Raw genomic sequence first — 13,457 nt, forward strand, 5'->3', positions numbered from 1 at the left:
TTTATTTAGTTTTTGCCTTAAAATGCCTAAGCTTTGTCTTTTCAAATGTCTGATTATATACTGTGTTTACTTGATTGCTTTATGTAATTTGTGTTAAATAAACTGCTATGATTCAGCTATTTAGCAGGATTTGTTTATTAAAGCAAAAAGCAGGTAAGCATGTGTGGATACATTTATTTTTATGCTTTTGTGCAAAGAGCAAAAGCACATGTAGTATATAAGCACATTACGTAATTATGTAAAAATGAAAATACATTCCATATTGTTCAAATTTAGCCTCGTTTCCAAACTTGTGCCACATGTACACTACTGCTCAAAAAGGGGTTGGTAAGATTTTAAATGTTTTTGAGACTTTTATGCTCACCAAGGCTTCATTTAATGTTGTGAGATATTATTACAAATTAAAATAACTTTTCTATTTTAATATATTTTAAAATATAATTTATTGCTGTGATCAAAGCTGAATTTTCAGCATCATTACTCCAGTCTTCAGTGTCACATGAAGTCATTCTAATATGCTTGATTTGCTGCTCAAGAAACATTTCTTACTTTTATCAAAGCTGAAATCAGTTGTGCTGCTTCATACTTTTTTCAGACTTCTTTATTGACTAGGTAGTTTATTTGAAATATTTGAACATAAATGCCTGTAATGTCACTTCTGATTAATGTTAGTGTCCTTGCTGAATAAAGCTAATTTCTTTAAAAAATCTTATTGACCCCAAACTTTTGAACAGTAGCTTGCATGCACATGTTAGACTGCATAAGTGTGTGAATTGGAGAGTGTGCAGTAGTCCTCACTGCATGTGATGCTTCCTCTCTCGGTTGTGACAAAATCGCGAATCCAGCAGCCTGAGTCGACGTCTGAACCCACAGGAGACTGCGGCATGCTGGGAGACTCACGCTCGTCGATCTCTCGCATATTCTCATAGTTTAAGCTGGTGGGCTGAGGGGGCGTGTCTGTGCTCTCTGTCAGAATGTCAATCTGGAGAGACTCCTCCCCGTGCATCATATCTCTCATCTTACCTGACAGCATTGAACGGATCTGAAAATACAAACACAATCAGACTATTAACAGTCATGTATTAGTAGAATGATAGTTTGTTTCGGTCAGAACCGAGAATAACTGTTTGCACCCATGCAAATCTTTAGATCTTCTTCATTCTAACACTAGAAATCATCATTAAGCTAATTATCAAAGCTCATGCCAAACAGTGCAAGAATGAAGACTTAAATTTAGATGCCCACAAAATGCTCTTTCGTTTGAAAAACATAAAATAGCATGTGTTTCTAATGTGTGCCTGCATTTAAGAATAACATTCTACAATTGTTTTCTAAATTAATTCTGTGGTCTTCAAATTCCCAAATGGGTTTGCAAAGTCAGAAACAGGTTTGATATCTTTTATCTGGTAAGACCGCAAAACCATATTTGATATCTTTCTCATATCTGATCTGTAAGGTTTCCTATAATCATTTATAGACAATGATGAAAAGCCAAGACTAGTGATATTTTAGCATTATTTATAAACTCTTATAGTATTTATTAAGTTTTGGATGAGCTTTTATTATTACATTTTCAGTTTTCATGTTAAATTAAAGTTTTAGTAATTTTGTTCAGTTTTAATTTGAGGAATTTTAGTACTTAATTTAATTTCCTTTTTTCATCTAACATTTGTATTATATTTTATTTTATTTCAATTAGTTATAGTTTTAGTTAACAACAACATCATTGGTCCAGACAGATTTCTTGGCATGTAAATCTAAAAGACTTTCTATGTATCTTCATGTATGGAAAAAAGTGATAAGAACTTGCTAGAGTTTGTGTATTACTTACTGATTTATTCATTAATTTGCCATCTAAATTGAATAAGTCAAGCATCACTAATATTATTGCTTACAATTTAGTTAGGTGCTTTTTGAAAACTTTAAACTATTAAACCTGTGCTCATCAGAAAATAAAAAAACCAGCAGTTCATAGAATAATTCAGTAAACAAGAACTTAATATTATGTAAATTACATTTTAGACATAATATTGTGCCAATGAAAATTGTTCTGAACAATGCCAATACAAAACAACAATAGTGGTGTTTTTCGTTCCTAAATGATTCAGTGATTTATTTATAAAGAGATTCAATGGTTTCGTTCTTGAATGAGTCTGCATATTTAAACAAACTGGTTGAGAGAATGATTCAGTGACACTCATAAACCGCACTTCATGCATAAGCACTTTTAACGAATGTGAATGATTCCGTTTTTTCTTCGTTTTTTGGAAGTTACCTGAACATCTACATCCCATTCTCTGAAATAAGGGGCTGGTGATGGTATATAATCATTCTTCCTCCATCTACAACACAAATATCCTGTCATTTATTTACAGACAAAAGAAATCAGAACATTTCAGGATGCTGCAGATGATGTTTCTAACCTAGAATATGGGATACAGGACAGAAGGACCAGTGGCAATGGCAATAGCAGTAGATACCAGGCAATATGGAAAGATCCTCCTGGAGTCTCTTCTTAAACACACAATGGGAGAAGAATCTTAATCACAGTATGTAATATTAAAGGGATAGTTCACCCAAAAATGAAAATTCTGTCATTAATTACTCACCCTCATGTCGTTCCAAACCCGTAAGACCTTTGTTCATCTTTGGAACACAAATTAAGATATTTTTGATGGAATCTGAGAGCTCTCTGACCCTCCCATAGACAGCAAGGGTACTACCACGATCAACGCACAAAAACATAGCAAGGACATCGGTAATATAGTCCATGTGACATCAGGGGTTCAACCGTAAATTTACGAAGCTACGAGAATACTTTTTGTGTGCAAAGAAAACAAAAATAACAATTTATTCAACAGTTCTTCTCCCTGAGTTACCGTCTTCTGCCATTTTGGAGAGTACCCCAGAACGTAATCAGCGTTGTTTACGTTCAGCATGCGCGCGCTTTATCCTGAACGTAAACAAAGCTGATTACGTTCTGGGGTACTCTGTAACTCGGGGAGAAGAACTGTTGAATAAGTTATGTTATTATTGTTTTCTTTGCGCACAAAAAGTATTCTCGTAGCTTCGTAAATTTACGGTTGAACCCCTGATGTCACATGGATTATTTTACTAACAGTTTCTTTGCAGTTGTTTGAGTGTTCTGTGAACTGACTCACTGTGAATGTCCCCTGATCTCCAGTGTAACGCAGGGGCCCACAGGCTCCACATGCCTTTGTAATCCACTTGATCTGGCCTCGATCTCACGCGTACTGTGTAATTTGTGTGAGGCTCAAATCTAGACTCATCCACATACATCTTCTGGTCAACAGCTTCTACCTCATACAGCTGAAACTCAAACATCTGTCACTTAAGAGCACTTTCAAAGAGGAACCTCAGAAATGAGTGACAAATGAGGTCAACAGGTGCAAAACATGTGTAGCTTGACCATGAAACTGGGTGCTACTCGTACTACGTATTGCGTACTACTCCCATGGTGTAAAACAAACACTTGTGAGAAAGAGGTGTTAATAGAAATTAATAGAAAGTCTCATCATTGTTGTAGCCATGTAATGTGAAATGATGTTCACATCCTGTTTCACTTCTGTAATGTGACACAAAGTAACTGTTTTAAATATGTCTATTAATTTGTAATAAGTAATTTCAGAAGAGGAACAAACTTGTGTGGTTGTGTCTATACACGTAGCAAAATTAGATCAGAAAAACAAATCAGCGTGAGAAAAAGAATTTGATGACTATAGATACTACTCTTTTAATAACCAGCATTTGTGAATTGTGCACATGACCAGGAACATTTTAATAAAGTGGTTTCACGTTGATTTCAAAGAAACAGTTCAGCCAAAAATTAAAGAAAGAACAACAACAACAAAAGTTGTAAGAATTACATAAATACTTTAAAATGTAATTTATTTCTGTGATGCAGTGCTGAATTTTCATCAGCCATTCCTCCGGTCTTCAGTGTCACATGATCCTTCAGAAATCATTCTGATATGCTGATTTATTATCAGTGTTGAAACTGTTGTGCTGCTTAATACTTTTTGGAACCTGTGATACTTTATTTGATTCTTTGATTAATAAAACGTTGAAAAGAACAGCATTAATGCAAAATAGAAATCTTTTCTAACAATATAAGTCTTTACTACCAATTTTTATCCATTTAACACATCCTTGCTGAATAAAAGTATTAATTTCTTTAAAAAAAAAAAAGAAAGGAAAGAAAAAATGAATAGTAGTGTATATTGTAACACAACATTTCTATTTTGAATAAACACTGTTCCTTTTAACTTTTTATTTGTCAAAGAATCCTATAAAAAGTATTACAGGTCCCAAAAAATATTAAGCAGCACAGCTGTTTCCAACATTAATTATAAATCAGCATATTAGAGTGATTTCTGAAGGATCATGTGACACTGAAGACTGGAGTAATGATGCTGAAAATTCAGCTGTGATCACAGGAATAAATTATATTTTAAAGTATATTAAAATAGAAAACTCTTATTTTAAATTGCAATAATATTTCACAAAATTACATTTATTCTGTATTTTTGATCAAATGGATGCAGCCTTGATAAGCATAAGAAACTTCTTTAAAAAATATTAAAAATCTTACTGATCCCAAACTTTTGAATGGCAGTATACTGTATATATATATATATGTTTTATATATATATATATATATATATATATATAAAACATGTGCTGGTGAATCATGTACAATAGCACCAGAAACACTGAAATAGTTTGACCAAAATTTCAACATCAATACTTTTAAAGCGAGCGCACACCTTGTGTTGACTGTAAATGCTGAGCTGGTACTGTAAGTGGGATACGAGGAGTCTGTCTGCGTCATATCCGCTCTGCCACTGGAAAAGAGCCCTGTCTTTCTCCCAGAGCAGCGACAGGTTCGACGGAGGGACCGGACGAACTACAACACACACACACACACACACACACACGTTTACTTAGCTATCTAAATGGGGACATTCCATAGGCGTAATGGTTTTTATACTGTACAAACTGTATATTCTATCGTCCTACACCAACCCTACACTTAAACTTACCCCTTACAGGAAACTTTCTGCATTTTTACAATTTTAAAAAACTTTTTAAAGTTTGTTTACTTTATTGTTATACCAGTTTTACAAATGAGGACGTCCCCAAAGGGAGGTTTTTGGAGATTTTGTCAGGTTTAGCTCACTTTTGGGTACAAATTTGTCCCCAAAATATGGTTAAGTAGGTACACACACAAACATCAGTGAGCAGAACTGTGGTCACATGTGCCTCTGAAATGCATGTAGCTACTTGCTCTTACTGTGTTTACTAGGCATGAAGTCAGCATCTAGTATAACGGAGAAGTTGTTGCCATGGTAACCAGAATAGAGGGAGATCCTGTAGCTGTCCACATCGGTGAAAGTCACATGCGGTGATAAATCCAACTCGCACAGTAATGACTGTGCTCCCATCTTCAGTGTGCAGTCATGGTTTTCGCTACACAAAAACAGAGTCATTTACCACAAGCAAGCATGCACGCGACTGCTTGGTAGTATGTTCGTGATTTGACTGACATGTGATTGTGATTCAGTGCAGTATTCTCACTCATAAGTGCTGAAATGCAGCCAGTAGGACGATTCATTGCCCAGAGACTCAGCCGAGATGTTCAGAGAGCAGGTGATATTGGATAAATAATTACTGAGACACTCCAGACTATACTGATCACCTGAAAACATTTTTATAGGCGACATGTAATCACAATAAACGCAGTGCGTATATATATATATAACTGAGACACTCCAGACTGTACTGTTCACCTGAACACATTTTTATAGGCGACATGTAATACATCACAATAAACGCAGTTCAAATATATATGCAGATATGCATATATATATATATATATATATATACTGTATATATACTCTATATTTATGTATTTTTTATCAATATGGAACAAGATTATTCTATTTAAATCAATATAATAAACAAGTTAGATCAAAGGTAATCTAAAAGTAGTCTGATAATATTACCTGAAATGTGTAATGTAATGGATTACATTGTAGAAAATCTTACCCCAAGTTATAAAATTCACCGGAATATGAGAGAAACAAACCAATGTGAGGATAAAAGAAGAGCAATGCATGTTCTCTTTACCCTGTAACAAATAAACAAATATATATCAATAAAAAGTGACAGATCTTATGTGTACACACACACACACACACACACACACACACACACACACACACAGAATATTAATTGTGATGTTGATTTGACATTTTCTGAAGCTTGCACAGTGACTATAATAGCAATAAAAAGTCACGTTTATTCTTGCAGCTTCCACACAACATTACTTCACTGTGAATTTTAAATTATAATTAATTTAACAAAGCATTGAACAGAACATATCTGAGGCCATTATTAGACACTGAGATGACTGTCAATTCACCAAATAATTTATGTTTACAAAGAGTCTGTGAACATAAAACTACATTTACATGCTACTAAACTCTCACCTTCTACTGAGAATGGGATTTCTTTTACTTTAGTGCTATGAACTTAATTAGTACGGAAAGTACATGAGATATTACAAAAGAAACCACAGAATTTTTTTTTTTTAAACCAAATTGCTTAACGAAAACTACAAAGAAAACTTAAGCAAACACACTTGGCAGAAATAAAAGCATGTTACGTGCTAATCAAATATAAGAAAAGTGATTGAAAGCTTATATTACCTGTAGCTAGTCGCAGACTGTTGTTGTTTCTGGTTTCACACGCACATGAAAGAAAGCTTCAGTTGCGCATCTCTCTCTCTCTCTCTCTCTCTCTCTCTCTCTCTCTATCAGTCATCATATCTCTTATCAGATTGCATCTCTGTCATCATCTCCAATCTTTTCACACTTTGGCATTCAGATCAGCAAATTCTCTGACACGTTTCAGGCGTTTACCAACCGACATCATCACACTTCTGCTGGATGCTTTAACTGCTTTGAAAGCCTAAACAACTCCATATTTAATTATGTTAACATGTTGTAGCAGATTCCTTCATTTTTAAATTGAATTATGAACATCTGGCAAGTGTGTAATGGATCATACGGATGCATGCGCATAGTCTAATATTATGTCTAACTTTATCCACAAACACTCGCGTAAATTGCACGATATATACTAGCCTAAACTGGCAGATTTCTTATTTTTATTACGAAATGTAACTATATTATTTTGTATAAAAAGTTGGATATTTAAGTATATCCAACTTTATCCACATACTGCATGCGAGATCTCAACTAGCAAATCTCACCTGCTTCATTGTTTACATATTTATATCGTCGCAAAATGCAACTATCTTCCAAGTCATTAAAGAAAGTTGGATATAGACGCATATCTAATTTTAATACAATATACTTGTATAGGTTGATATATGTCAACTAGCATATCAAAACCTGATCAAAACAGCAAATCTCAAGGGCTTCATTGTTTATATCGTTGCAAAATGTGCTAAATGCGAATAAAGACATGAAGATAGACCTATAAAGATATTATAAACATTAAAACCTGCTTTGAAACAACATGCACTGTCAAAAGCACTACATTTGACTTGACATGTTAGCTAATGCAAAAACTATGTACAGTTGTGCAGTGAGCTTTTAAAATAATTGTTGTGAGTCTATAGTTCCGTTTTAAACACAAATACAAGTGTATGGTTTATATTATTATGATTGATGTGATAGTTAAAGTTGAGGTTAAATGTGAAACTACACACTTCTTAAACCCACGCCTATACCTTGATGAGAATCAGACTGAGGCCTATATTTATTCATGCGGCTTTGGGGGAGCTTAGTGATGGCTAGTTTTGTTTGTATGTTTTATGCCTTCTAACCCCACATTCTTGCAGAAGGTCACGCAAAACAAGCTTTTATTAAGAGCTGTTTTCTCCATATTGAGTCAAGTGGCTTTCCGATTAACAGCAGTTTTGCAATGATGATATCTGATGAGTCTTTCTGAGGCCCTGAGGTGTTCAATCTGATTGGTTGCCCTAAATAACATCTATGGATGACAACACCTAATGCTGCCTTATGATAAGTGCTACCCAGGCGTTCTGCTTTCAAGCATGCCCTACAAAGTAACAGATGTCTTCACAAATGAGTCTCGCAAAGTAAGTAAACACATGGCAAATGGATGGTGCCAGTATTCAGTAAGCATCGTGCCAGTGTGCCAACACTTTAGTGAGCTTAATATCACTTGATATGATGTGCTTGGGTTTGTGGTTTTTATCTAAGAATCAGATACTGAGACATGAAAATAACAGATGGTTTACATGGGATCTGCAGTGTTCATACACAATTGAACAAGCTGTAAATATTGAATGAATATTGAAATTGAATTGATTTTCTATTTGTGATTGAACATTTGCAATTTGTATATGAATTGCAATATTCCAACACATTATCAAGACAAATTTTTATTTGTCAAACGTATCTTAAAGGGATAGTTCAGCCAAAAATGATAATCGTTATTAATTACTCACCCTTGTGTTGTTTTAAACCTGCATGAGTTTCTGTGGAACCTAAAATAAGATATTTTATAGAATGTTGCTAACCAAACCATTTCGGTACCCACTGAGTTCCATTGTATTTTATGTTCATCCAAGATGTAGATGAGTTTGTTTCTTCATCAGAACAGGTTTAAAGAAATTTAGCATTTAGCATCACTTTCTCAACAATGGATCCTCTGCAGTGTATGGGTGCCATCAGAATGAGAGTCCAAACAGGTAATAAAAATATCACACAAGTAAAAAAGTCCATCCCCTGATACCATCTTTATCCCTGTAATCTATATCCACATATTTGTTTAGGACCAATTTGGACTGATTTGTCTTGTAAACATTGTTTGATCTGTGCAAATTTCTCTCTTGATTCAGATGAGATACATTTTTCACAAAATTTCTTATTGTTTACCTTGTTATCATTATTCCAATCTGAATTGTCACACAAAACACCAATAAAAAGATTTGAAGTAAATTTTTCACTGGAGAAAGCAAAATTATCGATAGAGGACTATCACGCAGCATTTCACTTCACAAGATGTTAACTGATGGACTGGAGTGGTGTGGATTATTGTGAAGTTTTTATCAGCTGTTTGGACTCTCATTCTGACGGCACCCATTCACTGCAGAGGATCCTTTGGTGAGCAAGTGATGTAATGCTAATTTGGGCCGTACTCAGTGGTGCTTCTCAAACGGAAGGCTGCATCCTACGAAGGTTGCATATCTCGGCTGCCATGTCATCAAACGTCGCTGAAGGCCATCTCAATTGGAAGGATCCTTGGAAGGCAACCTTCGTTTTGCGTTCTTCATTCAGCAAGAATTTGAAGGATGCATGGGATGTATCCTCCGCGACCTTCAGTCACCCACAATCCTTTGTACCATTCCATTTCATGAAAGTAAACTGACGAAAAACGAGTCAGTACTGAGCTTGTCTGAATTTATTATGCAATGTAAGACAAAAAAATAATGTTTTCGGACATGAAAGGATAGATGTTATCTTTTGTTTTGGTGTAAATTACTTACTAAACGCTAAACTGCCAATAATTTAAGCCATGGGGAGACTAGACGACTGTGATTCATTGTATTGCATTAATAGAAAACAAAATAATATAAATATTTGTAATACAAAGTATTTTTCTAAAACTACGTTTTATTAGTATTTTCGTGCTGTGGCAGTGAGGGTGGGAACATATGTGACGTGGCCACGCGCACTTACTAGGCCAGGGTTCCTCGAATCTTGCCTTGGAGGGCCAATGCGCTGCAGAGTTTAGCTCCAACCCTGATCAAACTTACTTACCTGTGATTTTCTAATGATCCTGAAGACATTGATTAGCATGCTCAGGTGTGTTTGATTAGGGTTAGAGCTAAACTCTGCAGGAAAGTGGATCTCGTGGGCCAGATTCGAGGATCCCTGTACTAGGCTGTCTCATTATAGCGTTTAATGCTGAGGAGGACTCTAGCCTACAAGTCTCTGAAGGACTGAGCTAGGAAGGACGCAGCCTCGGTAGGATGCAGCCTTCCATTTGAGAAGCACACATGGATATTTTTCTTACAAAAACACATGGATTCGCTACAGGAGGCCTTTTTTCCACACCATTTTACTGTATATTTAACACCTGTTTTTATATGGTAATTGTTGGATTTAAATGTCTAAATCTTATCATTTTAAAACAAAAATATCATATGAATGCATTTGTGCAGAACAAATGCTAGTTTTGCATTAAACATTTAGATATCAGATCTAATAAATCTCTGTTGTAGCATTTCAAAGAATAATGATACAAATAACATTAAAAAAAAGTTAATTTAAAGGGCTGAGTACTTTTAGATGCAAACAACTATCATCTGTAAAACTATGTAATATGCTTAGTCAGCATCTGTATCCAGAATGTATTCTTGGCAGAAAAGGGACTCTTCAGTAAAAGTTCAGTTAAATAAATAAATAATACATAGTGGCAGAAAGATTTGAGTGAAATATAAATTTAGTTAGGTCTAGATTTTATTTCAACACTGAAAAATATCAATAAATCGGTTATTATAAACATATAAAACAAAAATAAACATTTTGTTACTTGAAATGAAATTAAAATTAACTGAAATAACTGAAATATGGTACTCGGTGTGTTTCCACCGCAGGAACTAGGGACTTTAGGGTGGTACTCGGTGTGTTTCCACCGCAGGAACTAGGGACTTTAGGGTGGTACTCGGTGTGTTTCCACCGCAGGAACTAGGGACTTTAGGGTGGTACTCGGTGTGTTTCCACCGCAGGAACTAGGGACTTTAGGGTGGTACTCGGTGTGTTTCCACCGCAGGAACTAGGGACTTTAGGGTGGTACTCGGTGTGTTTCCACCGCAGGAACTAGGGACTTTAGGGTGGTACTCGGTGTGTTTCCACCGCAGGAACTAGGGACTTTAGGGTGGTACTCGGTGTGTTTCCACCGCAGGAACTAGGGACTTTAGGGTGGTACTCGGTGTGTTTCCACCGCAGGAACTAGGGACTTTAGGGTGGTACTCGGTGTGTTTCCACCGCAGGAACTAGGGACTTTAGGGTGGTACTCGGTGTGTTTCCACCGCAGGAACTAGGGACTTTAGGGTGGTACTCGGTGTGTTTCCACCGCAGGAACTAGGGACTTTAGGGTGGTACTCGGTGTGTTTCCACCGCAGGAACTAGGGACTTTAGGGTGGTACTCGGTGTGTTTCCACCGCAGGAACTAGGGACTTTAGGGTGGTACTCGGTGTGTTTCCACCGCAGGAACTAGGGACTTTAGGGTGGTACTCGGTGTGTTTCCACCGCAGGAACTAGGGACTTTAGGGTGGTACTCGGTGTGTTTCCACCGCAGGAACTAGGGACTTTAGGGTGGTACTCGGTGTGTTTCCACCGCAGGAACTAGGGACTTTAGGGTGGTACTCGGTGTGTTTCCACCGCAGGAACTAGGGACTTTAGGGTGGTACTCGGTGTGTTTCCACCGCAGGAACTAGGGACTTTAGGGTGGTACTCGGTGTGTTTCCACCGCAGGAACTAGGGACTTTAGGGTGGTACTCGGTGTGTTTCCACCGCAGGAACTAGGGACTTTAGGGTGGTACTCGGTGTGTTTCCACCGCAGGAACTAGGGACTTTAGGGTGGTACTCGGTGTGTTTCCACCGCAGGAACTAGGGACTTTAGGGTGGTACTCGGTGTGTTTCCACCGCAGGAACTAGGGACTTTAGGGTGGTACTCGGTGTGTTTCCACCGCAGGAACTAGGGACTTTAGGGTGGTACTCGGTGTGTTTCCACCGCAGGAACTAGGGACTTTAGGGTGGTACTCGGTGTGTTTCCACCGCAGGAACTAGGGACTTTAGGGTGGTACTCGGTGTGTTTCCACCGCAGGAACTAGGGACTTTAGGGTGGTACTCGGTGTGTTTCCACCGCAGGAACTAGGGACTTTAGGGTGGTACTCGGTGTGTTTCCACCGCAGGAACTAGGGACTTTAGGGTGGTACTCGGTGTGTTTCCACCGCAGGAACTAGGGACTTTAGGGTGGTACTCGGTGTGTTTCCACCGCAGGAACTAGGGACTTTAGGGTGGTACTCGGTGTGTTTCCACCGCAGGAACTAGGGACTTTAGGGTGGTACTCGGTGTGTTTCCACCGCAGGAACTAGGGACTTTAGGGTGGTACTCGGTGTGTTTCCACCGCAGGAACTAGGGACTTTAGGGTGGTACTCGGTGTGTTTCCACCGCAGGAACTAGGGACTTTAGGGTGGTACTCGGTGTGTTTCCACCGCAGGAACTAGGGACTTTAGGGTGGTACTCGGTGTGTTTCCACCGCAGGAACTAGGGACTTTAGGGTGGTACTCGGTGTGTTTCCACCGCAGGAACTAGGGACTTTAGGGTGGTACTCGGTGTGTTTCCACCGCAGGAACTAGGGACTTTAGGGTGGTACTCGGTGTGTTTCCACCGCAGGAACTAGGGACTTTAGGGTGGTACTCGGTGTGTTTCCACCGCAGGAACTAGGGACTTTAGGGTGGTACTCGGTGTGTTTCCACCGCAGGAACTAGGGACTTTAGGGTGGTACTCGGTGTGTTTCCACCGCAGGAACTAGGGACTTTAGGGTGGTACTCGGTGTGTTTCCACCGCAGGAACTAGGGACTTTAGGGTGGTACTCGGTGTGTTTCCACCGCAGGAACTAGGGACTTTAGGGTGGTACTCGGTGTGTTTCCACCGCAGGAACTAGGGACTTTAGGGTGGTACTCGGTGTGTTTCCACCGCAGGAACTAGGGACTTTAGGGTGGTACTCGGTGTGTTTCCACCGCAGGAACTAGGGACTTTAGGGTGGTACTCGGTGTGTTTCCACCGCAGGAACTAGGGACTTTAGGGTGGTACTCGGTGTGTTTCCACCGCAGGAACTAGGGACTTTAGGGTGGTACTCGGTGTGTTTCCACCGCAGGAACTAGGGACTTTAGGGTGGTACTCGGTGTGTTTCCACCGCAGGAACTAGGGACTTTAGGGTGGTACTCGGTGTGTTTCCACCGCAGGAACTAGGGACTTTAGGGTGGTACTCGGTGTGTTTCCACCGCAGGAACTAGGGACTTTAGGGTGGTACTCGGTGTGTTTCCACCGCAGGAACTAGGGACTTTAGGGTGGTACTCGGTGTGTTTCCACCGCAGGAACTAGGGACTTTAGGGTGGTACTCGGTGTGTTTCCACCGCAGGAACTAGGGACTTTAGGGTGGTACTCGGTGTGTTTCCACCGCAGGAACTAGGGACTTTAGGGTGGTACTCGGTGTGTTTCCACCGCAGGAACTAGGGACTTTAGGGTGGTACTCGGTGTGTTTCCACCGCAGGAACTAGGGACTTTAGGGTGGTACTCGGTGTGTTTCCACCGCAGGAACTAGGGACTTTAGGGTGGTACTCGGTGTGTTTCCACCGCAGGAACTAG

At 38.8% G+C, this 13,457-nt stretch overlaps 1 protein-coding gene across 1 annotated transcript; it reads right to left on the reverse strand.

Annotated features, from left to right (window-relative positions):
* Nucleotides 1-578: 578 nt before the first annotated feature.
* Nucleotides 579-6,770, reverse strand: LOC107667180 (interleukin-9 receptor-like). Its single transcript, XM_016458781.1, has 9 exons — nucleotides 6,732-6,770; nucleotides 6,070-6,151; nucleotides 5,599-5,719; nucleotides 5,315-5,490; nucleotides 4,788-4,927; nucleotides 3,162-3,330; nucleotides 2,424-2,514; nucleotides 2,276-2,342; nucleotides 579-1,042 (listed from the first exon to the last, which is right to left on the reverse strand). Exons 2-9 carry the CDS (start codon nucleotides 6,137-6,139, stop codon nucleotides 752-754), a joined length of 1,125 nt encoding a protein of 374 aa, XP_016314267.1. The 5' UTR covers nucleotides 6,140-6,151; nucleotides 6,732-6,770; the 3' UTR covers nucleotides 579-751.
* Nucleotides 6,771-13,457: the final 6,687 nt, after the last annotated feature.

The sequence above is a fragment of the Sinocyclocheilus anshuiensis genome, unplaced genomic scaffold, assembly GCF_001515605.1.
Source record: "Sinocyclocheilus anshuiensis isolate Anshui unplaced genomic scaffold, SAMN03320099.WGS_v1.1 scaffold415, whole genome shotgun sequence".
NCBI classification, from domain to species: Eukaryota; Metazoa; Chordata; class Actinopteri; order Cypriniformes; family Cyprinidae; genus Sinocyclocheilus; species Sinocyclocheilus anshuiensis.

Bases quoted from the DNA above. Each gene is read 5' to 3' on its own strand.
- LOC107667180 (XM_016458781.1), bottom strand. From the start codon at position 6,139: ATGCATTGCTCTTCTTTTATCCTCACATTGGTTTGTTTCTCTCATATT. The intron at 5,491-5,598 runs GTGAGAATACTG...GTTTTTGTGTAG, and splicing joins CTGCATTTCAGCACTTATGA to CGAAAACCATGACTGCACAC. The intron at 2,343-2,423 runs GTTAGAAACATC...TTTGTGTTGTAG, and splicing joins TCCTGTATCCCATATTCTAG to ATGGAGGAAGAATGATTATA.